The 19183-nt window shown below is 51.6% G+C and overlaps 1 protein-coding gene across 1 annotated transcript in view; it reads right to left on the bottom strand.

The window, feature by feature from the left end:
* Positions 1-19183, bottom strand: part of vav2 (vav 2 guanine nucleotide exchange factor) — a 158258-nt gene that overhangs the window by 50056 nt on the left and 89019 nt on the right. The window contains exons 4-13 of the mRNA XM_060841679.1: positions 17677-17742; positions 15554-15656; positions 14501-14599; positions 13317-13385; positions 11786-11886; positions 5727-5826; positions 5260-5355; positions 4967-5035; positions 3843-3929; positions 553-638 (exon numbers count right to left, since the gene is read on the bottom strand). Of these exons, the coding sequence (XP_060697662.1) occupies positions 553-638; positions 3843-3929; positions 4967-5035; positions 5260-5355; positions 5727-5826; positions 11786-11886; positions 13317-13385; positions 14501-14599; positions 15554-15656; positions 17677-17742 (876 nt within the window). The remainder of the gene's footprint in view (positions 1-552; positions 639-3842; positions 3930-4966; positions 5036-5259; positions 5356-5726; positions 5827-11785; positions 11887-13316; positions 13386-14500; positions 14600-15553; positions 15657-17676; positions 17743-19183) is intronic.

Genomic DNA, 19183 nt, shown 5'->3' with positions numbered 1-19183 from the left:
AAAATACACAACCATGAGAGTTAATTACTACCTCCACCAGCACCCACCTCCACACACACACACACACACAGACTCTCACTGGGGTACAGCTCCCCCACACACTGACTCTCACTGGGGTACAGTCCCCACACACGCTGACTCTCACTGGGGTACAGCTTCCACACACACTGACCCTCACTGGGGTACAGTCCCACACACACTGACTCTCACTGGGGTACAGTCCCCACACACACTGACCCTCACTGGGGTACAGCCCCACACACACTGACTCTCACTGAGGTACAGTCCCACACACACTGACTCTCACTGGGGTACAGTCCCCACACACACTGACTCTCACTGGGGTACAGTCCCCACACACACTGACTCTCACTGAGGTACAGTCCCACACACACTGACCCTCCCTGGGGTACAGTCCCACACACACTGACTCTCACTGGGGTACAGTCCCCACACACACTGACTCTCACTGAGGTACAGTCCCACACACACTGACCCTCCCTGGGGTACAGTCCCCCACACAGACTGACCTTTAACCTGGGACACACTCACCGATCCTGTTTTGTCCGGTTAACTATGGAGCAGACTTTTAATTCACCGTCAATCTTCGGTCTCCCATAATTCTCCAGAGACGTGTGCTGTCAAATCAAAGGGGGTGACAAACTTTGATTCGCCAAATAGAGTCTATACTCATCCTCCCTCCCCTCACACCCACCCACCCACCCTCCCCCACACTCACCCTCCCCTCCCCCACACTCGCCCTTCCCTCCCTGCATTGACCCTCTGGTCTCCTGCAAACAACTGCGCCTCAGCCATACGCACCCCCACCCCCACAGATGCCCTAACTGCAGACACTCCCCCTCCCCCTCCCCCTCGTGCTGTCACCCCATCCCTGCCCTGATGCTGCATGTACCCCAGCCCAGGGATCTCTCTCAGTTACTCAGAGACACAGTCATTAACCCGAGTGGGAGCTGGGCAATAATCACACTGTCTGCAGGCAGCAGGGGGGCCCATGACCAACATGCCCAAACTGGGTTCGTCTCTGCAACTGTCCAACACCAAAGCAGAGGGGGAAAGTGACCTGGCAGGATACAGGACAGCTCACTGGACAATAAATGGGACAATTCCAAGCGATAGAAGTAGTTACATTTGAGTAAGAGAAAAAATTCCAAGGTGGATTCTCATCCTTGGCTATCTCAAATTAGAGTTAGCAGCAAACTTATCAACTTAGCCCTGTCAAAGTCAGACTGAGGTATTAATAATAATAATAATAATAATGAGATGGCACAGTCACTGATCAGGTCTTCACTGTAAAAGATACAAGTAACATCCCAGAAACACTAACTCCGGGAAGTGGGACCAAGTAAATTGTTGGAAATGTGACAGACAAGTATCTGGGTCTGATGGACTTCCATTAGAGGGTTTAAAATAAACTGACTACAAGATCACTGATGCATTATTTAGAATTTTCCAAAATTCCCTCAATTCCGAGACAGTCCCATTAGATTGGAAAATAGAGAATGTAACTCCTTTATTCAGAAAGTGAGAAAGGCAGGAAAATACAAGCTGGTTAGTTTAACGTCTGTCACAGTGAAAATGTTTGAAACAATTATTATAAAGACCTTATAACAAAGCACTTGGATCAGTTCAAGGTAATCAGGCAGAGCCAACATGCATTTATGAAAAGGAAATCATGTTTAACCAACTGACTGGAGTTAAGCTGTAGTAATGATATGCAGGGGCCTCAACAGTGGATGAAGGGATGGCAGGCACAGTTACTAAGTTTTCTAATGGGACAAAAACAGGAAGGACTAAGTTCTGAAGATGACAAAGGAGGCTACACCAAGACATGGATAAGTTCGGTGAGTGCACAAAAATGTGAGAAATGGAATATGATGTGGAAAGTTATAAAACTGTCCATTTTTTCAGAATAATAAACAAACGATGATCTGAATGATGTGGGATTGCAGAGGGATCCAGGTTCGTGATTCACAATGTTCGTGTGCAAGGACAACAAGCAATTCAACAAACCAATCAAATGTTATTTGGTTGTGAAGGGAACGGGATAGGAAAAGGAGGCTGTGCCTCAGTTATTCAGGGCACTGGTGCGATCACATCAGGAGTTACAGCCTTCAGTATGGGTCTCCTTATTGAAGGGAGGGTGAAAATGTAACTACATTGGAAGCAGATCAGAGAAGGCTCACTCAACAAATCCCTGGACACAGTGTCTTATGGGAAAGTTTGGACAGCCTGGACTTGCAACAGGCTCGAGGTTAGAAGAGTAAGATTCAAACATAAGATATTGAGGGAGCTTGACAGAGTGGACGTGGAGAAATGAGTTCTGAAGAACTCTGTTTCTCTGCCTGTGGAAGCTGCCAGACCTGTTGAGTTTCTCCAACACTGCGGTGAGCTTCAGATTTCCAGTATTCTTGAATTTTGCCTCGATATGGATACTCCTTCCTGTGGGAGAATCTAAAACTAAGAGGTGACTATTTAAACATCCGAGGTCACATTTAAAGACACAGAGATGGAGATATTTTTCTCGCCGAACGTTCTGAACTCTCCTCCTCTAAAGGCATTGAGAACTGCTGGAATATGTTTGAAGGAAGGGGTATGTCAATTCGTGTTAAAGCAACAAGGTGAAAGGTAATGGGAGGGTGGGGGAGTGGGGGGGTGGGGGGGAGGTATGAATGAAGAATAATCAAGGCAGTCATGATCCTACTAAATGACAGAACAAGGCTGAGGATTGAGTGATCTCTGTCCTGCTACTGAACTTGTTTCATCCAATTTGAGTGAGGGGCTGTGCCCAGAACAAGTGATGATCGATCTCTCACCTCCCCTCCCATAACCCCCGTGTCACACACTCCCTGATCGATCTCCCATCTGGCATAGTGGGCGGCACGGTGGCACAGTGGTTAGCACTGCTGCCTCACAGCGCCTGTAGACCCGGGTTCAATTCCCGACTCAGGCGACTGACTGTGTGGAGTTTGCACGTTCTCCCCATGTCTGCGTGGGTTTCCTCCGGGTGCTCCGGTTTCCTCCCACAGTCCAAAGATGTGCGGGTCAGGTGAATTGGCCAAGCTAAATTGCCCATAGTGTTGGGTAAGGGATAAATGTAGGGTTATGGGTGGGTTGCGCTTTGGCGGGTCGGTGTGGACTTGTTGGGCCGAAGGGCCTGTTTCCACACTGTAAGTCTAATCTAATCTCCCCGTGTCACACACACTCCCTGATCGATCACCCATCTCCCCGTGCCACACACACTCCCTGATCGATCACCCATCTCCCCGTGTCACACACTCCCTGATCGATCACCCATCTCCCCGAGTCACACACTCCCCTGATCCATCACCCATCTCCCCGTGTCACACACACTCCCTGATCGATCACCCATCTCCCCGTGCCACACACACTCCCTGATCGATCACCCATCTCCCCGTGCCACACACACTCCCTGATCGATCACCCATCTCCCCGAGTCACACACTCCCTGATCGATCACCCATCTCCCCGTGTCACACACACTCCCTGATCGATCACCCATCTCCCCGTGTCACACACTCCCTGATCCATTACCCATCTCCCCGTGTCACACACTCTCTGATCCATCACCCATCTCCCCGTGTCTCTCACTCCCTGATCGATCACCCATCTCCCCGTGTCACACACTCTCTGATCGATCACCCATCTCCCCGTGCCACACACTCCCCTGATCGATCACCCATCTCCCCGTGTCTCACACTCCCTGATCGATCACCCATCTCCCCGTGTCACACACTCTGATCGATCTCCCATCTCCCCGTGCCACACACTCCCTGATCGATCACCCATCGCTCTGCACCCACCAGGTTCTCTATTGAACACTGGAATTCCGAGATCTTCTTCAGGGTCTCGTTGTCCCTTTTAACTTCGTTGATGTACATCGCCAGATCCTGAAACATAAAAACATATCCATCACTTCAGACACAGCCCCCTCACCACCTCCTACATACATATTCAAACCCTGCACAGACACACACACAAGAACCCCGTACAGACAGACAGACACACACACACACACACACACACACACACACACACAATCATTTCAGATTCTCACTGGCAAGATACTGAGTTATCCTGAACTGAACCTCTGACATGAAGCTGCTGTCTAGTTTGTGATCAGTTTTTCGTTCCTTGTGTAAAGTCTGGGTTGATCCCAGCTCTGGAATGCACCAGGAACTGATTGCAATCAGCTGGCAGTACCAGGCATCAGGCCTAGGTGGCGACCTTGTCCATCACTGATCAAAGCTGATGGATCGAATGCGTGATCCTGTCTGTGTCCTGAAGCACCCGTCTCCCAAATACAGCACCTTAACCACAAGCTCATTGTGTTTCTTTGTGAAATGCGGCACTGAAAACTCACTTGCTACTTCACCACATCAGCAGCACACAGAATCGCATCCTGGTTTTCATACAGAATGCTGGACAATATCAGCTCCCCACCCAGCCAGGGAGCTGAGGCCAATATCAGCACTGCCCAGTAAATGGGGTGTGTGTGTGAGAGAGTGTGCAATGGTGAGTATGAGAGTGGGTTGAGTTGACTGTGCATGTTCGGATTGACCACAGAAAATAAATCTTAAGTATATGTTTACATACACACACACACACACACACATACACACTCCCCAACACACTCACACACACACACACACACTCACTCTCTCTCACACACACTCTGTCCCCAACACACTCACACACCACCAAAAGGCAGAGGTGAAAACAGGGCAATTGGAAGGGGGCATATTCAGGAGGGCAATTCCAGGGTTGACAACGGTTTCAGACAAAAACAGCCGTTGGTAACAAGTGGAAACCAAGAAGCGAATCTGAGATTTTCAGGCTTGGATGGAAAGGTCAGTGTCTCTTTAAATGTAGAATAACAGCTTAAGAATCTGGTGTGTCACACACATTCTGCACCCTCAGGACTGACCTGCATCGCCTCTAACGCTTCCTTCAGTTGCTGTTTCTCTGGACGCTCACTCGAGTGGCTCAGCAGTTCCTAGGAGAGAAACAACATCAACCTGAGATGACCATCTCTGTCTCTCAGCAGTTTTACCCCAGTCTCAATGACATCACAGGTTCGAGTGGGTGGGGCACAGACCACCGTGTTGGTCAGCACAAACTCTTCCCAGTTACACACGAGGGGTGAGTGTGTCCAGAGTGAGTGAACCTATGACCTGTGACCCAGTGTGTGAGGGGTCAGTGGCCCCAGCTGACACGTACCTTCAGTAAGAGGTGATACTTGAGCACTCGCTGCATGGGCACCACCAGCAGATCCTGCAGCTTGAACTTGCCATCCTGAACTTTCAAGGTGCACTCCTGGACAAAGGAAAAAGAGCGATGATTCCCTGGACCACAACCAAAAACACAGAACAGAGCCCCTCCGATTCCCTCTCTCTCTCACTCTCTGTGTGTCCAGTGAAGCTGTGGGAGGAGGGATTGCAGGGTCACAGCCCGATCTAGCATTTCCCAGACTGGGTATGAGAGGGACAGCATCAGGGCTGGATAGGGAGGGGAGGGGGGACTATCAGAGGGGGGGGGGAGGGGGGTAGGGATTGACGGCTGGTGGAGAGAGAGAGAGACCACCGTGGGGGAGAGATGGAAGAGCAAACTTAAAAATTATTTCCATTGCCCTCCATCCTCTCTCAGCACCCCCTCCCCCCCAAGTTACAGCCTATGGTTTTATTTACCTCAATTTTACTCCGGATTTCCTCTCGGGAAGACAGGAGTTGATCTAATGTCTTTTGGGAATTTTCCATCTGACTGCAATATTTGCCGTAAATCAACAACCTACAACAGAAATACAGACTTGATCAGGGATGGGATAACAAGGGACATTGAGGGGTTTATGAGGGGCAGTGTCCTCTTGTCTCTCACACTCAGCCCTCCCATGGATAGAGCAGTCTGTCAGGTCCAGTAACAGAGTACTTCCTGGTGCCTGACAGCACACACACAATTGTAGTAACTTGATGTGAGAGAACACTGGGCCGTTTCCAGTTTATTAACATGAATCAATCATATGACCATAACACCATCGAGAGGAGATACAGTTACCCACTCCAAAATGTATTGATTTTATTTGTGAAAAGGGGATTGGGTTAGATATCTGAATGGTTGGTGCTGAACAGGATAGGGACGAGTTTATCCCTACAGAGAGGGTCTGCGAGGGAGTTTCTGAATCAGGGAAGGATAAGATGAGAGTGCTGCTGACCAAGCCAGTATGTATTACCCATAAGGCTCCAGCACATTGCTGTGGGTCTGAATCACATGCAGGCCATTCCAGCTGGGGATGGCAGATTCCTCCCCAGATGGCTTTTCCAACAATCGATAACAATTTCGTGATCATCATTAAGACTTTTAATTCCAGATTTTTACTGTGTTCAAATTTCACCATCTGCTACAGCAGGATTCAAACTCCAAAACATTATCTGGGTCCCTGAATTAACAGCAGGTCAGGCAGCATCCAATGAACAGGAAATCCGTCGTTTTGGGCATAAGCCCTTCTTCAGGAAACTTTCGGCTTATGCCCAAAACGTAGATTCTCCTGCTCCTTGGATGCTGCCTGACCTGCTGCACTTTTCCAGCAACACATTTTCAGCTCTGATCTCCAGCATCTGCAGACCTCACTTGCTCCTCCCTGAATTAACAGCCAGCCATAATTATACAAGGCCACAGCTTCTCGAAATTGTATTTCAAAATCCACCACTCCACTACTCTCTGAAGACCACTCTTACGTTTAACTTTCTCCTTTTCATACTTTCTGCTATTATTTCAGATTTCCAACATTGATCTTCCTCTCTGAGAGCCACAGCTTGTATTGTACGTTGCAGAACGCTCTCACAGACCTGTTCCAGTTCTGCGCCACAGGAGATGATCAGGTGGAGTATCTAACCAGACCTGGACCTCTCTGCGACTGGTCAATGCAATTCACCTCCTGCGCTGTCTCAGACCACAGATCCAAATCACAAACCAATACCTGTACTGTCCCCGAGCGGAATCCTCCACCATTACCGTCCAAACTTGAACGATGACCCTTAAACCAAAGACAAATTTTGAATGAGGGATATTTGCAAAAGAGAGCATGTTTTGTAATCGTGCGGTTTTCTCCATCCGCAGTCTCCACCCCTCGAGCCCAGGATTGCCTGAAGGACGTTTACAGTTCACAAAGGAATACCACCATCACCTGATCTGCCATCAGCAGGTTCTCACATCACACACCGATATATAACCCCATCGTCCTGACCATTATTTCACCAACTCTCAACACAAAACCATTCAGCTGTTCCTCACCACAACAGGAAACATGCTGAGCACCGGTCAGTGATCAGCACTGACCCACGGGGCACCGGTCAGAGTTCAACACTGACCCACGGGGCACCGGTCAGCGATCAGCACTGACCCACAAGGCACCGGTCAGGGTTCAACACTGACCCACGGGGCACCGGTCAGGGATCAGCACTGACCCACGGGGCACCGGTCAGAGTTCAACACTGACCCACGGGGCACCGGTCAGGGCTCAGCACTGACCCACGGGGCACCGGTCAGCGAACAGCACTGACCCACGGGGCACCGGTCAGGGCTCAGCACTGACCCACGGGGCACCGGTCAGTGATCAGCACTGACCCACGGGGCACCGGTCAGAGTTCAGCACTGACCCACGGGGCACCGGTCAGAGTTCAGCACTGACCCACGGGGCACCGGTCAGAGTTCAGCAGTGACCCACGGGGCACCGGTCAGAGTTCAGCCACTGACCCACGGGGCACCGGTCAGAGTTCAGCCACTGACCCACGGGGCACCGGTCAGGGTTCAGCACTGACCCACGGGGCACCGGTCAGCAATCAGCACTGACCCACGGGGCACCGTTCAGGGTTCAGCACTGACCCACGGGGCACCGTTCAGGGTTCAGCACTGACCCACGGGGCACCGGTCAGAGTTCAGCACTGACCCATGGGGCACCGGTCAGGGTTCAGCACTGACCCACGGGGCACCGGTCAGGGTTCAGCCACTGACCCACGGGGCACTGGTCAGAATTCAGCACTGACCCACGGGGCACCGGTCAGGGTTCAGCACTCACCCACGGGGCACCGGTCAGAGTTCAACACTGACCCACGGGTCACCGGTCAGCGATCAGCACTGACCCACGGGGCACCGGTCAGCGATCAGCACTGACCCACAGGGCACCGGTCAGGGTTCAACACTGACCCACGGGGCACCGGTTAGGGGTCAACACTGACCCACGTTGAACCGGTCAGGGTTCAGCACTGACCCACGGGGCACCGGTCAGCAATCAGCACTGACCCATGGGGCACCGGTTAGGGGTCAACACTGACCCACGGGGCACCGGTCAGCAATCAGCACTGACCCACAGGGCACCGGTCAGCGATTGATACTGACCCACATGGCACCGGTCAGTGATCCGTACTGTCTCACGGGGCACCGGTCAGCGATCGATACTGACCCATGGGGCACCGGTCAGCACTGACACATGGGGCACCGGTCAGTGATCAGCACAGACCCACGGGGCACCGGTGAGCGATCAGCACTGACCCACGGGGCACCGGTCAGCGATCAGCACTGACCCACGGGGCACTGGTCAGCAATCAGCACTGACCCACAGGGCACCGGTCAGCGATCGATACTGACCCACATGGCACCGGTCAGTGATCCGTACTGTCTCACGGGGCACCGGTCAGCGATCGATACTGACCCATGAGGCACCGGTCAGCACTGACACACGGGGCACCGGTCAGTGATCAGCACAGACCCACGGGGCACCGGTCAGCGATCAGCACAGACGCACGGGGCACCGGTCAGTGATCAGCACTGACCCACGGGGCACCGGTCAGCGATCGATACTGACCCACATGGCACCGGTCAGTGATCCGTACGGTCTCACGGGGCACCGGTCAGCGATCGATACTGACCCATGGGGCACCGGTCAGCACTGACCCACGGGGCACCGATCAGTGATCAGCACACACGCACGGGGCACCGGTCAGCAATCAGCACTGACCCACGGGGCACCGGTCAGCGATTAGCACTGACCCACAGGGCACCGGTCAGCGATCGATACTGACCCACATGGCACCGGTCAGTGATCAGCACTGACCCACGGGGCACCGGTCAGGGATCAGCACTGACCCACGGGGCACCGGTCAGGGATCAGCACTGACCCACGGGGCACCGGTCAGGGATCAGTACTGTCTCACGGGGCACCGGTCAGCGATCGGCACTGACCCATGCGGCACCGGTCAGGGATCAGCACTGACCCACAGGGCACCGGTCAGTGATCAGTACTGTCTCACGGGGCACCGGTCAGCGATCGGCACTGACCCATGCAGCACCGGTCAGGGTTCAGCACTGACCCACGGGGCACCGGTCAGGGATCAGCACTGACCCACGGGGCACCGGTCAGGGATCAGCACTGTCTCACGGGGCACCGGTCAGTGACCAGCACTGACCCGTTGGATATTCCTGAGATCAGATTCTTCCCAATAACCGCCCTGAAGAATCCAGAGATTACAGGCACGGTGGCACAGTGGTTAGCACTGCTGCCTCACAGCGGCAGAGACCTGGGTTCAATTCCCGTCTCAGGCGACTGACTGTGTGGAGTTTGCACATTCTCCCCGTGTCTGCGTGGGTTTCCTCCGGGTGCTCCGGTTTCCTCCCACAGTCCAAAGATGTGCGGGTCAGGTGAATGGGCCATGCTAAATTGCCCGTAGTGTTAGGTAAGGGGTAAATATAGGGGTATGGGTGGGTTGCGCTTCGGCGGGTCGGTGTGGACTTGTTGGGCCGAAGGGCCTGTTTCCACACTGTAAATAATCTAAATCTATCTACAGTGAAGCAATAAACAGCACGGTCAGGATCATCTCTGAGGGGAAGGTGAATTTCTCACTGAACCTGCTGTTAAATCTTGGCAATCTGTTGTACTGACATGCAGCATGTATTTCACGACTGGGCAATTATTTATTCCTGGTGTGTTTGGGAATTTACGTGTGAATATGAGAGTGCAGGATGGAGAATGTTACAACCAATTGAGAAGTCCCTGTTTCATTCTAAGACCAGTGTGGGATCTGCTGTTGTTTGTCATTTCTGTAGGGAAAGACCCTTGCTATTGGTCTTCTCTATACCCAACATGATTTTATAAACCTTTATAATAATCTCCTCTGCCCCAGTGAAAAAAGTCCCAGCCTATTTTATAATAAACTCTCCATTCCCAGCAACATTCTGGTAAATCCCTTTTGAAACCTCTCCAATTTAATAATGTCCTCCCTAATAACAGGAGGACTGGTACTGTATACAGTTATATAGGTCATTTCCATGAGAATGTAGCAGGTAATCATTAGTAAGTTTGTGGGAGACACCAACTGGGATGGCATAGTGGGCAGTGAAGAAGGTTATCTAAGATTACAAAGAGATCTTCATCAACTGGGTTAATGGGCTGAGAGGTGGCAGCTGGAGTTTAATTTGGAAATATGTAAAAAAACTGTTTTTTCAATCAAAATGTCAGGGCAGGTCTTATCCAAGTAATGGTAGGGTCCGAGGTAGTGTTGGAGGACACCATCACCTCAGGGTTAAGGCCCATAATTCTTTGAAATGTGCATCACGGTCAGACAGGATGGTTGTGAAGATGTTACGCTCGCCTTCGTTGCTCAGATCTTTGAGGATAGAAGTTGGAAAATCATGTTGCAATTGTACAAGATGTTGGTGAGGTCTCTTCTGGAATACTGTGTACAGCTCTGGTTGCCCTTTTACTAGGAAGGATATTATTAAATAGGAGAGGGTTCAGAACAGATTTACCAGGATGGTGCCGGGAAAGGAGAGCTTGTTGTAAAAATAAGCTGGGAACTTTTTTCACAGGAGCGTAGAAGGTTGAAGGGTGACATTGCAGAGGTTTATAGAATCATGTAAGGCATTGAGAAGATCCATCGCAAAGGTCATTTCCCCAGGGTGGGGAAGTTCAAAACAAGCAGGCATATTTGAAGGTGAGAGGAGAAGATTTCAAAAAGGACACAAAGGTACCTTTTTTGTTGACACAGAGTGGCTCATGTGTGAGATGAAATGCCAGAGGAAGTGGTGGATGTGGGTACAGTCACAACATTTAAAAGACATTTGGTTCAGTTCATGGATAAGGAAGATTCAGAGGCATAGGGGGCCAAACGCAGGCAGGTGGGACTAGGGTAGTGTGGGAACATGGTCAGCATGGACTGCTCAGACCAATGGGTCCATCTCTGTGGTGTACGGCTCTTTGATCTGCTCCATAATGACTGCAATCACTGCATGGGATGAATCTGTGAGATCCTTCCATCACAACACATGGAACATCACATATCAGCTACAGGATTTCCCCTCACACTCTCCAGAAGCCAAGCTTGGTTAATTCAAATTGCAGAACATCAAAACAATAGTGTCACAGCTTTGGACTGGGAGAGAGATACTTGCACTGACTCTAATTTGGAGGCACTAATAGAGAGAGCAAGAGAGAGAGAGCGAGAGAGCGCGAGAGAGAGTGAGAGTGAGAGCGAGAGAGCGAGAGAGTGAGAGTGAGAGCGAGAGAGAGAGAGAGAGCGCGAGAGAGAGAGCGCGAGAGAGCGCGAGAGAGAGAGAATGAGAGATATGAAAGAAAGAGGTGAGGAAAGTTGGAGAGAGAAGCAAGTGGAGAAAAAGGAAATGAGGAGAAAGATGAGAGAGATACAGACAGACAGACAGACAGAAAGGCAAAATAATGCCTGACTTTGAGAGTTCTTACCGTTCTTTGAAATCAAGGAAGACTTTGTAAAGTGTGTTTCCTCCTGAAATTGCTGTCAGGTCAATGGCTCTCAGTAAACTGTAATGCACCCGGATTAATTCCTGCAACAGAGACAGAGTGATTGCGTTAGGAGAACAATTCCTCATGGTGTTCAGCAAAGCCTCTCTCCAGCTCACTCACTGAACAAGAAACAAGGAGCAGCAGTAGGCCATTCAGCCCATTGAGGCTGCTCCATCATTCAATCTGATCGTGGCTGATCATCCAAATCAATCTCCTCTTCCTGCTTTCTCCCCTTTCCCTTTGATCCCTTTGGCCCAGGAAACATACTTAACTCTTTTTAAAGTATTGTTTTAGCCTCAACCACGCTCTTGTGGCAGAGGATTCCTGAGGGTCCCCACTCTCTGGGTGAAGACATTTCTCCCCATCTCAGTCGGAAATGGCCGACCTGGTCCTGGATTCCCTGGTTGTCAGGAACACCCTTGCTGCATCTCACCTGTCTAGTGCTGCTACAGTTTTATATATTACTGTGAGATTCCTAACCGATTCAGTCTCTCTTCCTATGTCAGTCCTGGTACCCCAGGGGTCAGTGTTGTGAAGCTTTGTTGCACTCCCTGCATCACCAGACCATCCTTCCTCACAGAAGGGGAATCTAAAGACGAGACTATTAATTATTATTCATTCACAGGCTGAGCACTTTGATGGCTAGGATCCCTAACTGTCCTTGAGAAAGTGCTGTGAAGTCATCTTCTCCAAGTCAAAATAAGCATCTTGTTGGGTCAGGTCGGAGGGCAGTTCGGACTGAACCACTTTGCCATGTAGACTCGGGCTGCTCCATACAACGTGGCTGTTCACAAAGGTCAAGTCCTTTGTTTCATTGGAGAGAGTGATAGCTGGTGATACAGCCCAGAGGCACATGGAGGATGCAACCCCCTGAACTACCATAGCCAAGGGGAGGGGTCAGCCCTCACTGTCAGAGCCATACAACAGCCTGCTCTCACCAACTCAGGGAATAACCTCACACCAATTATTGAATAAATGGAATTGTAAGTTTCCCAGCTACTGTGGTGGTCTTTGAAGTGCATCTCTGCATTGCTCCCCCAGTAATATTAACACAGTGGCTCAGTGGTTAGCACTGCTGCCTCTCAGCGCAAGGGAGCCAGGTTCGATTCCACCCTCGGGTGACTGACTGTGTGGAGTTTGCACATTCTCCCCGTGTCTGTGTGGGTTTCCTCTGGGTGCTCCGGTTTCCTCCCACAGTCCAAAGATGTGCGGGTCAGGTGCATTGGCCATGCTACATTGCCCATAGTGTTAGGTGCATTAGTCAGGGGTAAATAAAGGGCAGGGGAATGGGTCTGGGTGGGTTAGTCTTCAGCGGGTCAGTGTGGACTGGTTGGGCCAATGGGCCTGTTTCCACACTGTAGGGAATCTAATCTAATAACTACTATTACCATACCCACTGGTTTTGTGACTGATTTAAAACCAGAGAAAGTCCATACCTGTAGAAATAAAACAGGAAACAGAAATCACGTACCTCAAGGTTGATGAAGACAGCCTCCATTTCTTGGGGAGTGAGGACAGCCTTTAATGGGATCATGTAATTCTGTAACAGGCACACAAACCAAGTGACTCACACAACAAGAGGCAAGGGAAAAGAATTCACACTAACCCAACCGCCCAGACAACAGGCCGTCAGCCCCTGATCTAACTCTGCAAGCTCTCTCCTTCCAAATCCACAAAAACCAACACCAACAACATCCACATCAGCTTCACATAGACCAGCACCTCCCGTGTCAGCAGCAACAGGCACACCACGTTATCAGCTTCTGGATTCAAGCCCGGGACCATAACCCCGGCTGAAAACCCCACTGCAGCGCTGAGGGAGTGCCACACTGTGAGAGGGTCAATGCTGAGGGAGGGCCGCTCTGTCAGAGGGTCAGTGCTGAGGGGGTGCCGCACTGTCAGAGGGTCAGTGCTGAGGGAGTGGGCACTATCGGTGGGTCAGTGCTGAGGGAGTGCCGCACTGTCAGAGGGTCAGTGCTGAGGGAGTGGGCACTATCGGTGGGTCAGTGCTGAGGGAGTGCCGCACTGTCAGAGGGTCAGTGCTGAGGGAGTGCCGCACTGTCAGAGGGTCAGTGCTAAGGGAGTGCCACACTGTCGGAGGGTCAGTGCTGAGGGAGTGCCACACTGTCAGATGGTCAGTGCTGAGGGAGTGCTACACTGTCACAGGGTCAGTGCTGAGGGAGTGCCGCACTGTCAGAGGGTCAGTGCTAAGGGAGTGCCACACTGTCGGAGGGTCAGTGCTGAGGGAGTGCCACACTGTCGGAGGGTCAGTGCTGAGGGAGTGCCACACTGTCAGATGGTCAGTGCTGAGGGAGTGCTACACTGTCACAGGGTCAGTGCTGAGGGAGTGCCGCACTGTCAGAGGGTCAGTGCTAAGGGAGTGCCACACTGTCGGAGGGTCAGTGCTGAGGGAGTGCCACACTGTCGGAGGGTCAGTGCTGAGGGAGCGCCGCACTATCGGAGGGTCAGTGCTGAGGGAGTGCCGCACTGTCGGAGGGTCAGTGCTGAGGGAGTGCCGCACTGTCGGAGGGTCAGTGCTGAGGGAGTGCCGCACTGTCGGAGGGTCAGTGCTGAGGGAGTGCTGCACTGTCAGAGCAGTGGGATTATTGTTTCACTGTCTCGGGGTTTATAAATGAACTGGTGGCTGACACTTACTTTCTCAATGTCTTCGAGGGTTTTGTAATACTTGGCCTCAGTCTCTTGGATCTCGAGAAGGCAGCAGTTCCTCTTATCATCCTCGGTCATCCCCAACTTCTGTTACATAAAAACAACAACAAATTACTGGCAGTGAGAACAAGCAGGCCCAGAGGAGGAGAGGGTCAAGGAAACTGGGGGGGGGGGGGGCAAGGAGATGAGGGGGTAGGTGTCAGGTGACCGGGAGGCGGGGGGAGTGAGGAGATGGGGGGGTGGGGATGTGAGGAGACAGGGGGATGAGGAGACGGGGGAGTAAGGAGTATGTATGGAGGGGCTGCGTGATGAGGGGGGTTAGGAGCGGGATGGAGGTGGTGAGGGAGGGGGGGTGTGGAGATAGGGAGTGCCCCTGGAAAGAAGAGCGATTGGTGGGGGTAGGTGAGGAGGTGGAGGTGGTGAAGTAGTGAGGGGCAGATGGCACCAGGCTGGAGGAGACAGCCCTGAGTGACGTCACTGACCAATGTACCCAGAGTTATTTCCAAGTCAATGCAACATTTCTGTAATGAAGCAAACTCTAAATTTTAACGTAATGGTTTAAGAAATGAGGATCCACGGGGAGTATGGAATGGGCAGGGGATTGGTCAGGGGAGACCGGATTGTGTGTCTTACCTGCATGTACCTGACCTGCAGCATCAGAAAATCAAAGAGGTTTCAGTAAAATCGCAGCAGAAACACAGTTCATCCCAGAGCCTCCCTATCTCAAAGCAAATAGACACAGAGCCGTGCAATCCTTCGTCATGGAAATTACACACTTCCATCACCATTTAAATCTTTCTCAAATGCCAAGTAAGACACAGAAAACAGAACTTTACTTCACAGAGGACAGGAGGAGATGGAGGGCAGGAGAGATGGCAGAAGGTGCAGAGATCCAATAAGAGTGCCAGGGTAGTGACCACTGCCTCCAGCCCTGACACCCCCAGGGGCTCCAGGTAAATACTCTGGGCTTTGAATATGAGGCCGGAGCTGCTCTGGGTGACCGGGTGACTGTGTGGGCGGTGCAGCAGTCTCTATGTTTACCATGGGTTGGCGAACTTCCACCTTGATGATGTCCTCGTAAATATCATCACCATCGCTCTCACACGGGACACAGTCATAGATATCATCTCCAACATCATGTTCACTAGGAGAAAAAAAACACATCCAAAACATGAAGACCAAAATCACCAGAGACTAGAGGAAATGTCCAAGGCCACAGCCCGGGGATGGATCAGAGAGCATGGGGAGGGAAGGGGGGGGATATCAGAGAACATGGTGAGGGACTCTGGGATCACAGCGGGGGCGTGGGAGTAGAGGTGGTCCAAGAAACACAGGGAGATCCACCAAAGGGAGCACCGTGCTGTTTGGACATGAGCACCCAATACAATACACAAGGACTCTGGGATAATGTGAGGTGAAAGGGATTTCAGAGACAGGCCCTGCACCCTACACTGTCGGAGGGTCAGCGCTGAGGGAGTGCCGCACTGTCGGAGGGTCAGCGCTGAGGGAGTGCCGCACTGTCGGAGGGTCAGCGCTGAGGGAGTGCCGCACTGTCGGAGGATCAGCGCTGAGGGAGTGCCGCACTGTCGGAGGGTCAGCGCTGAGGGAGTGCCGCACTGTCGGAGGGTCAGCGCTGAGGGAGTGCCGCACTGTCGGAGGGTCAGCGCTGAGGGAGTGCCGCACTGTCGGAGGGTCAGCGCTGAGGGAGTGCCGCACTGTCGGAGGGTCAGCGCTGAGGGAGTGCCGCACTGTCGGAGGGTCAGCGCTGAGGGAGAGCCGCACTGTCGGAGGGTCAGTGCTGAGGGAGTGCCGCCCTGTCGGAGGGTCAGCGCTGAGGGAGTGCCGCACTGTCGGAGGGTCAGTGCTGAGGGAGTGCCGCACTGTCAGAGGGTCAGTGCTGAGGGAGTGCCGCACTGTCGGAGGGTCAGTGGTGAATACGTCTATATCTATGGATTATGAAAAACTGGAATATTGAACTGCTTGGACATTTTTGGGTTGAGGAGACTTTATCTTGTGATTGCTTGGAAAAAGTCAAAACATCAACGAGAATCATGATCTGCTGTTTACTGTCATCTTTACATTATTTAATGTCAACCATGAAACTATCGTTGTCGGAAAAAACAGTCAGGTACACTAACGTCCTTTAGGAAAGGAAAGTGTTGTCTTACCTGGTCTGGCCTCCATGTGACAACGCGGTTGGTGCTAAACCACCCTCTGGGCAATTAGGTACAGGCAATAAATTGGGTACAGCTCCCACAGACACTGACTCTCACTGGGGTACAGCTCCCACAGACACTGACTCTCACTGGGGTACAGTCCCACACACACTGACCCTCACTGGGGTACAGTCCCACACACACTGACTCTCACTGGGGTACAGCTCCCACAGACACTGACTCTCACTGGGGTACAGTCCCACACACACTGACTCTCACTGGGGTACAGTCCCACACACACTGACTCTCACTGGGGTACAGCTCCCACACACACCGACTCTCACTGGGGTACAGCTCCCACACACACCGACTCTCACTGGGGTACAGCTCCCACACACACCGACTCTCACTGGGGTACAGCTCCCACACACACTGACTCTCACTGGGGTACAGCTCCCACACACACTGACTCTCACTGGGGTACAGCTCCCACACACACTGACCCTCACTGGGGTACAGCTCCCACACACACTGACCCTCACTGGGGTACAGTCCCACACACACTGACTCTCACTGGGGTATGGCTCCCACACACACTGACTCTCACTGGGGTACAGCTCCCACACACACTGACCCTCACTGGGGTACAGTCCCACACACACTGACTCTCACTGGGGTATGGCTCCCACACACACTGACTCTCACTGGGGTATGGCTCCCACACACACTGACTCTCATTGGGGTACAGAGTAGCTGTTTGATAGCTGGTCCCTTGGCAAATTTAGGAACTGTAAGTCGACAGTGAGTCGATGCCATTGACCAGTCTGGCAAAGCTGATGCTTATCTTCAGAGTATTTCAATAACTCAGACCCTTTACATCGGTATGTGATTTAACCTGACAGCTTGTTCCTTCCAGTCCCTGCCCTCACGTCCTCCTCCTTTCCTGTTGTACACTGATCATCTGAAAGGATGTCTTGGGTAAAGGATAACATTCATACTGAGACTCACTCTGCAAGTTCCTCCAAGCTGCGATAAACATCATCGTCCACTGCTGTCTCCTCTGAAGGAAAGGGCCTGAGAAACATGGACAAGTCAACACTGTTAAAACTCAAACATCAATCTAACACATCCTTCCATGAAAATTTTTCAGATTAATCAGCCTGGCTTAGAAAACCTTCAAACAGAAAAACACAAGAGCATTGTATGACCGCTCAGACATACAGACAAGCTGCACACAGTGTTTGCACAGACTCTGTGGATATACTCTGTACACACAGTCCAAAAAAGGACCTTGAAGTGCAGGTAACGTTTGGTATGCTTTCCTTTATTGGTCAGAGTATTGAGTACAGGAGTTGGGAGGTCATGTTGCGGCTGTACAGGACATTGGTTAGGTCACTGTTGGAAGATGGTGTACAATTCTGGTCTCCGTCCTAGCGGAAAGATGTTGTGAAACTTGAAAGGGTTCAGAAAAGATTTACAAGGATGTTGCCAGGGTTGGAGGATTTGAGCTAAAGAGAGAGGCTGAACAGGCTGGGGCTGTTTTCCCTGGAGCGTCAAAGGCTGAGGGGTGATCTTACAGCAGTTTATAAAATCATGAGGGGTACGGATAGGGTAAATAGACAAAGTCTTTTCCTTGGGGTGGGGTAGTCCAGAACTAGAGGGCATAGGTTTAGGGTGAGAGGGAAGGAGTTAAAAAGGGACGTAAGGGGCAACTTTTTCACCCAGAGGGTGGTACGTGTATGGAATGAGCTGCCAGAGGATGTGCTGGAGGCTGGTACAATTACAACATTTAAAAGGCATCTGGATGGGTATATGAATAGGAAGGGTTTAGAGGGATAGGGGCCAAGTGCTGGCAAATGGGACTAGATTAGATTGGGATATCTGGTCGGCATGGATAAGCTGGACTGAAGTGTCTGTTTCCGTGCTGTACATCTTGATGATTGTTTTGACTCTAAATGATGAAGATGAGTAGGTGAGGTGAGGCTCCTAATGCAGACAATCAGCAGCAGGGTCTTGAGTATTGTTAAGGAATGTGGTTTTGAAGTTATGATCATACCAGATTCTAGAATAGTCTGAATGTTCCAGTGCTGCTCCTAGAATATGGAAATGAGCACTATATCATCAGCTGTAAAGGCACCAAAACTACATCAAGGAATCCCAGCCAAGCGATGTAAGAGAGCGGCCATCAGCAATATTCAACACACTGACCCTCCGACATTGCGGCACCCTCTCAGCACTGACCCTGTGACAGTGCCCACTCCCTCAGCACTGACCCTCCGACAGTGCAGCACCCTCTCAGCACTGACCCTGTGACAGTGCCCACTCCCTCAGCACTGACCCTCCGACAGTGCAGCACCCTCTCAGCACTGACCCTGTGACAGTGCCCACTCCCTCAGCACTGACCCTCCGACAGTGCAGCACTCCCTCAGCACTGACACTGCGACAGTGCCCACTCCCTCAGCACTGACCCTCCGACAGTGCAGCACTCCCTCAGCACTGACCCTGTGACAGTGCG

The sequence above is a fragment of the Hemiscyllium ocellatum genome, chromosome 21, assembly GCF_020745735.1.
Source record: "Hemiscyllium ocellatum isolate sHemOce1 chromosome 21, sHemOce1.pat.X.cur, whole genome shotgun sequence".
In the NCBI taxonomy this organism is placed as follows: domain Eukaryota; kingdom Metazoa; phylum Chordata; class Chondrichthyes; order Orectolobiformes; family Hemiscylliidae; genus Hemiscyllium; species Hemiscyllium ocellatum.
This window is presented reverse-complemented; position numbering and strand designations above follow the sequence as displayed.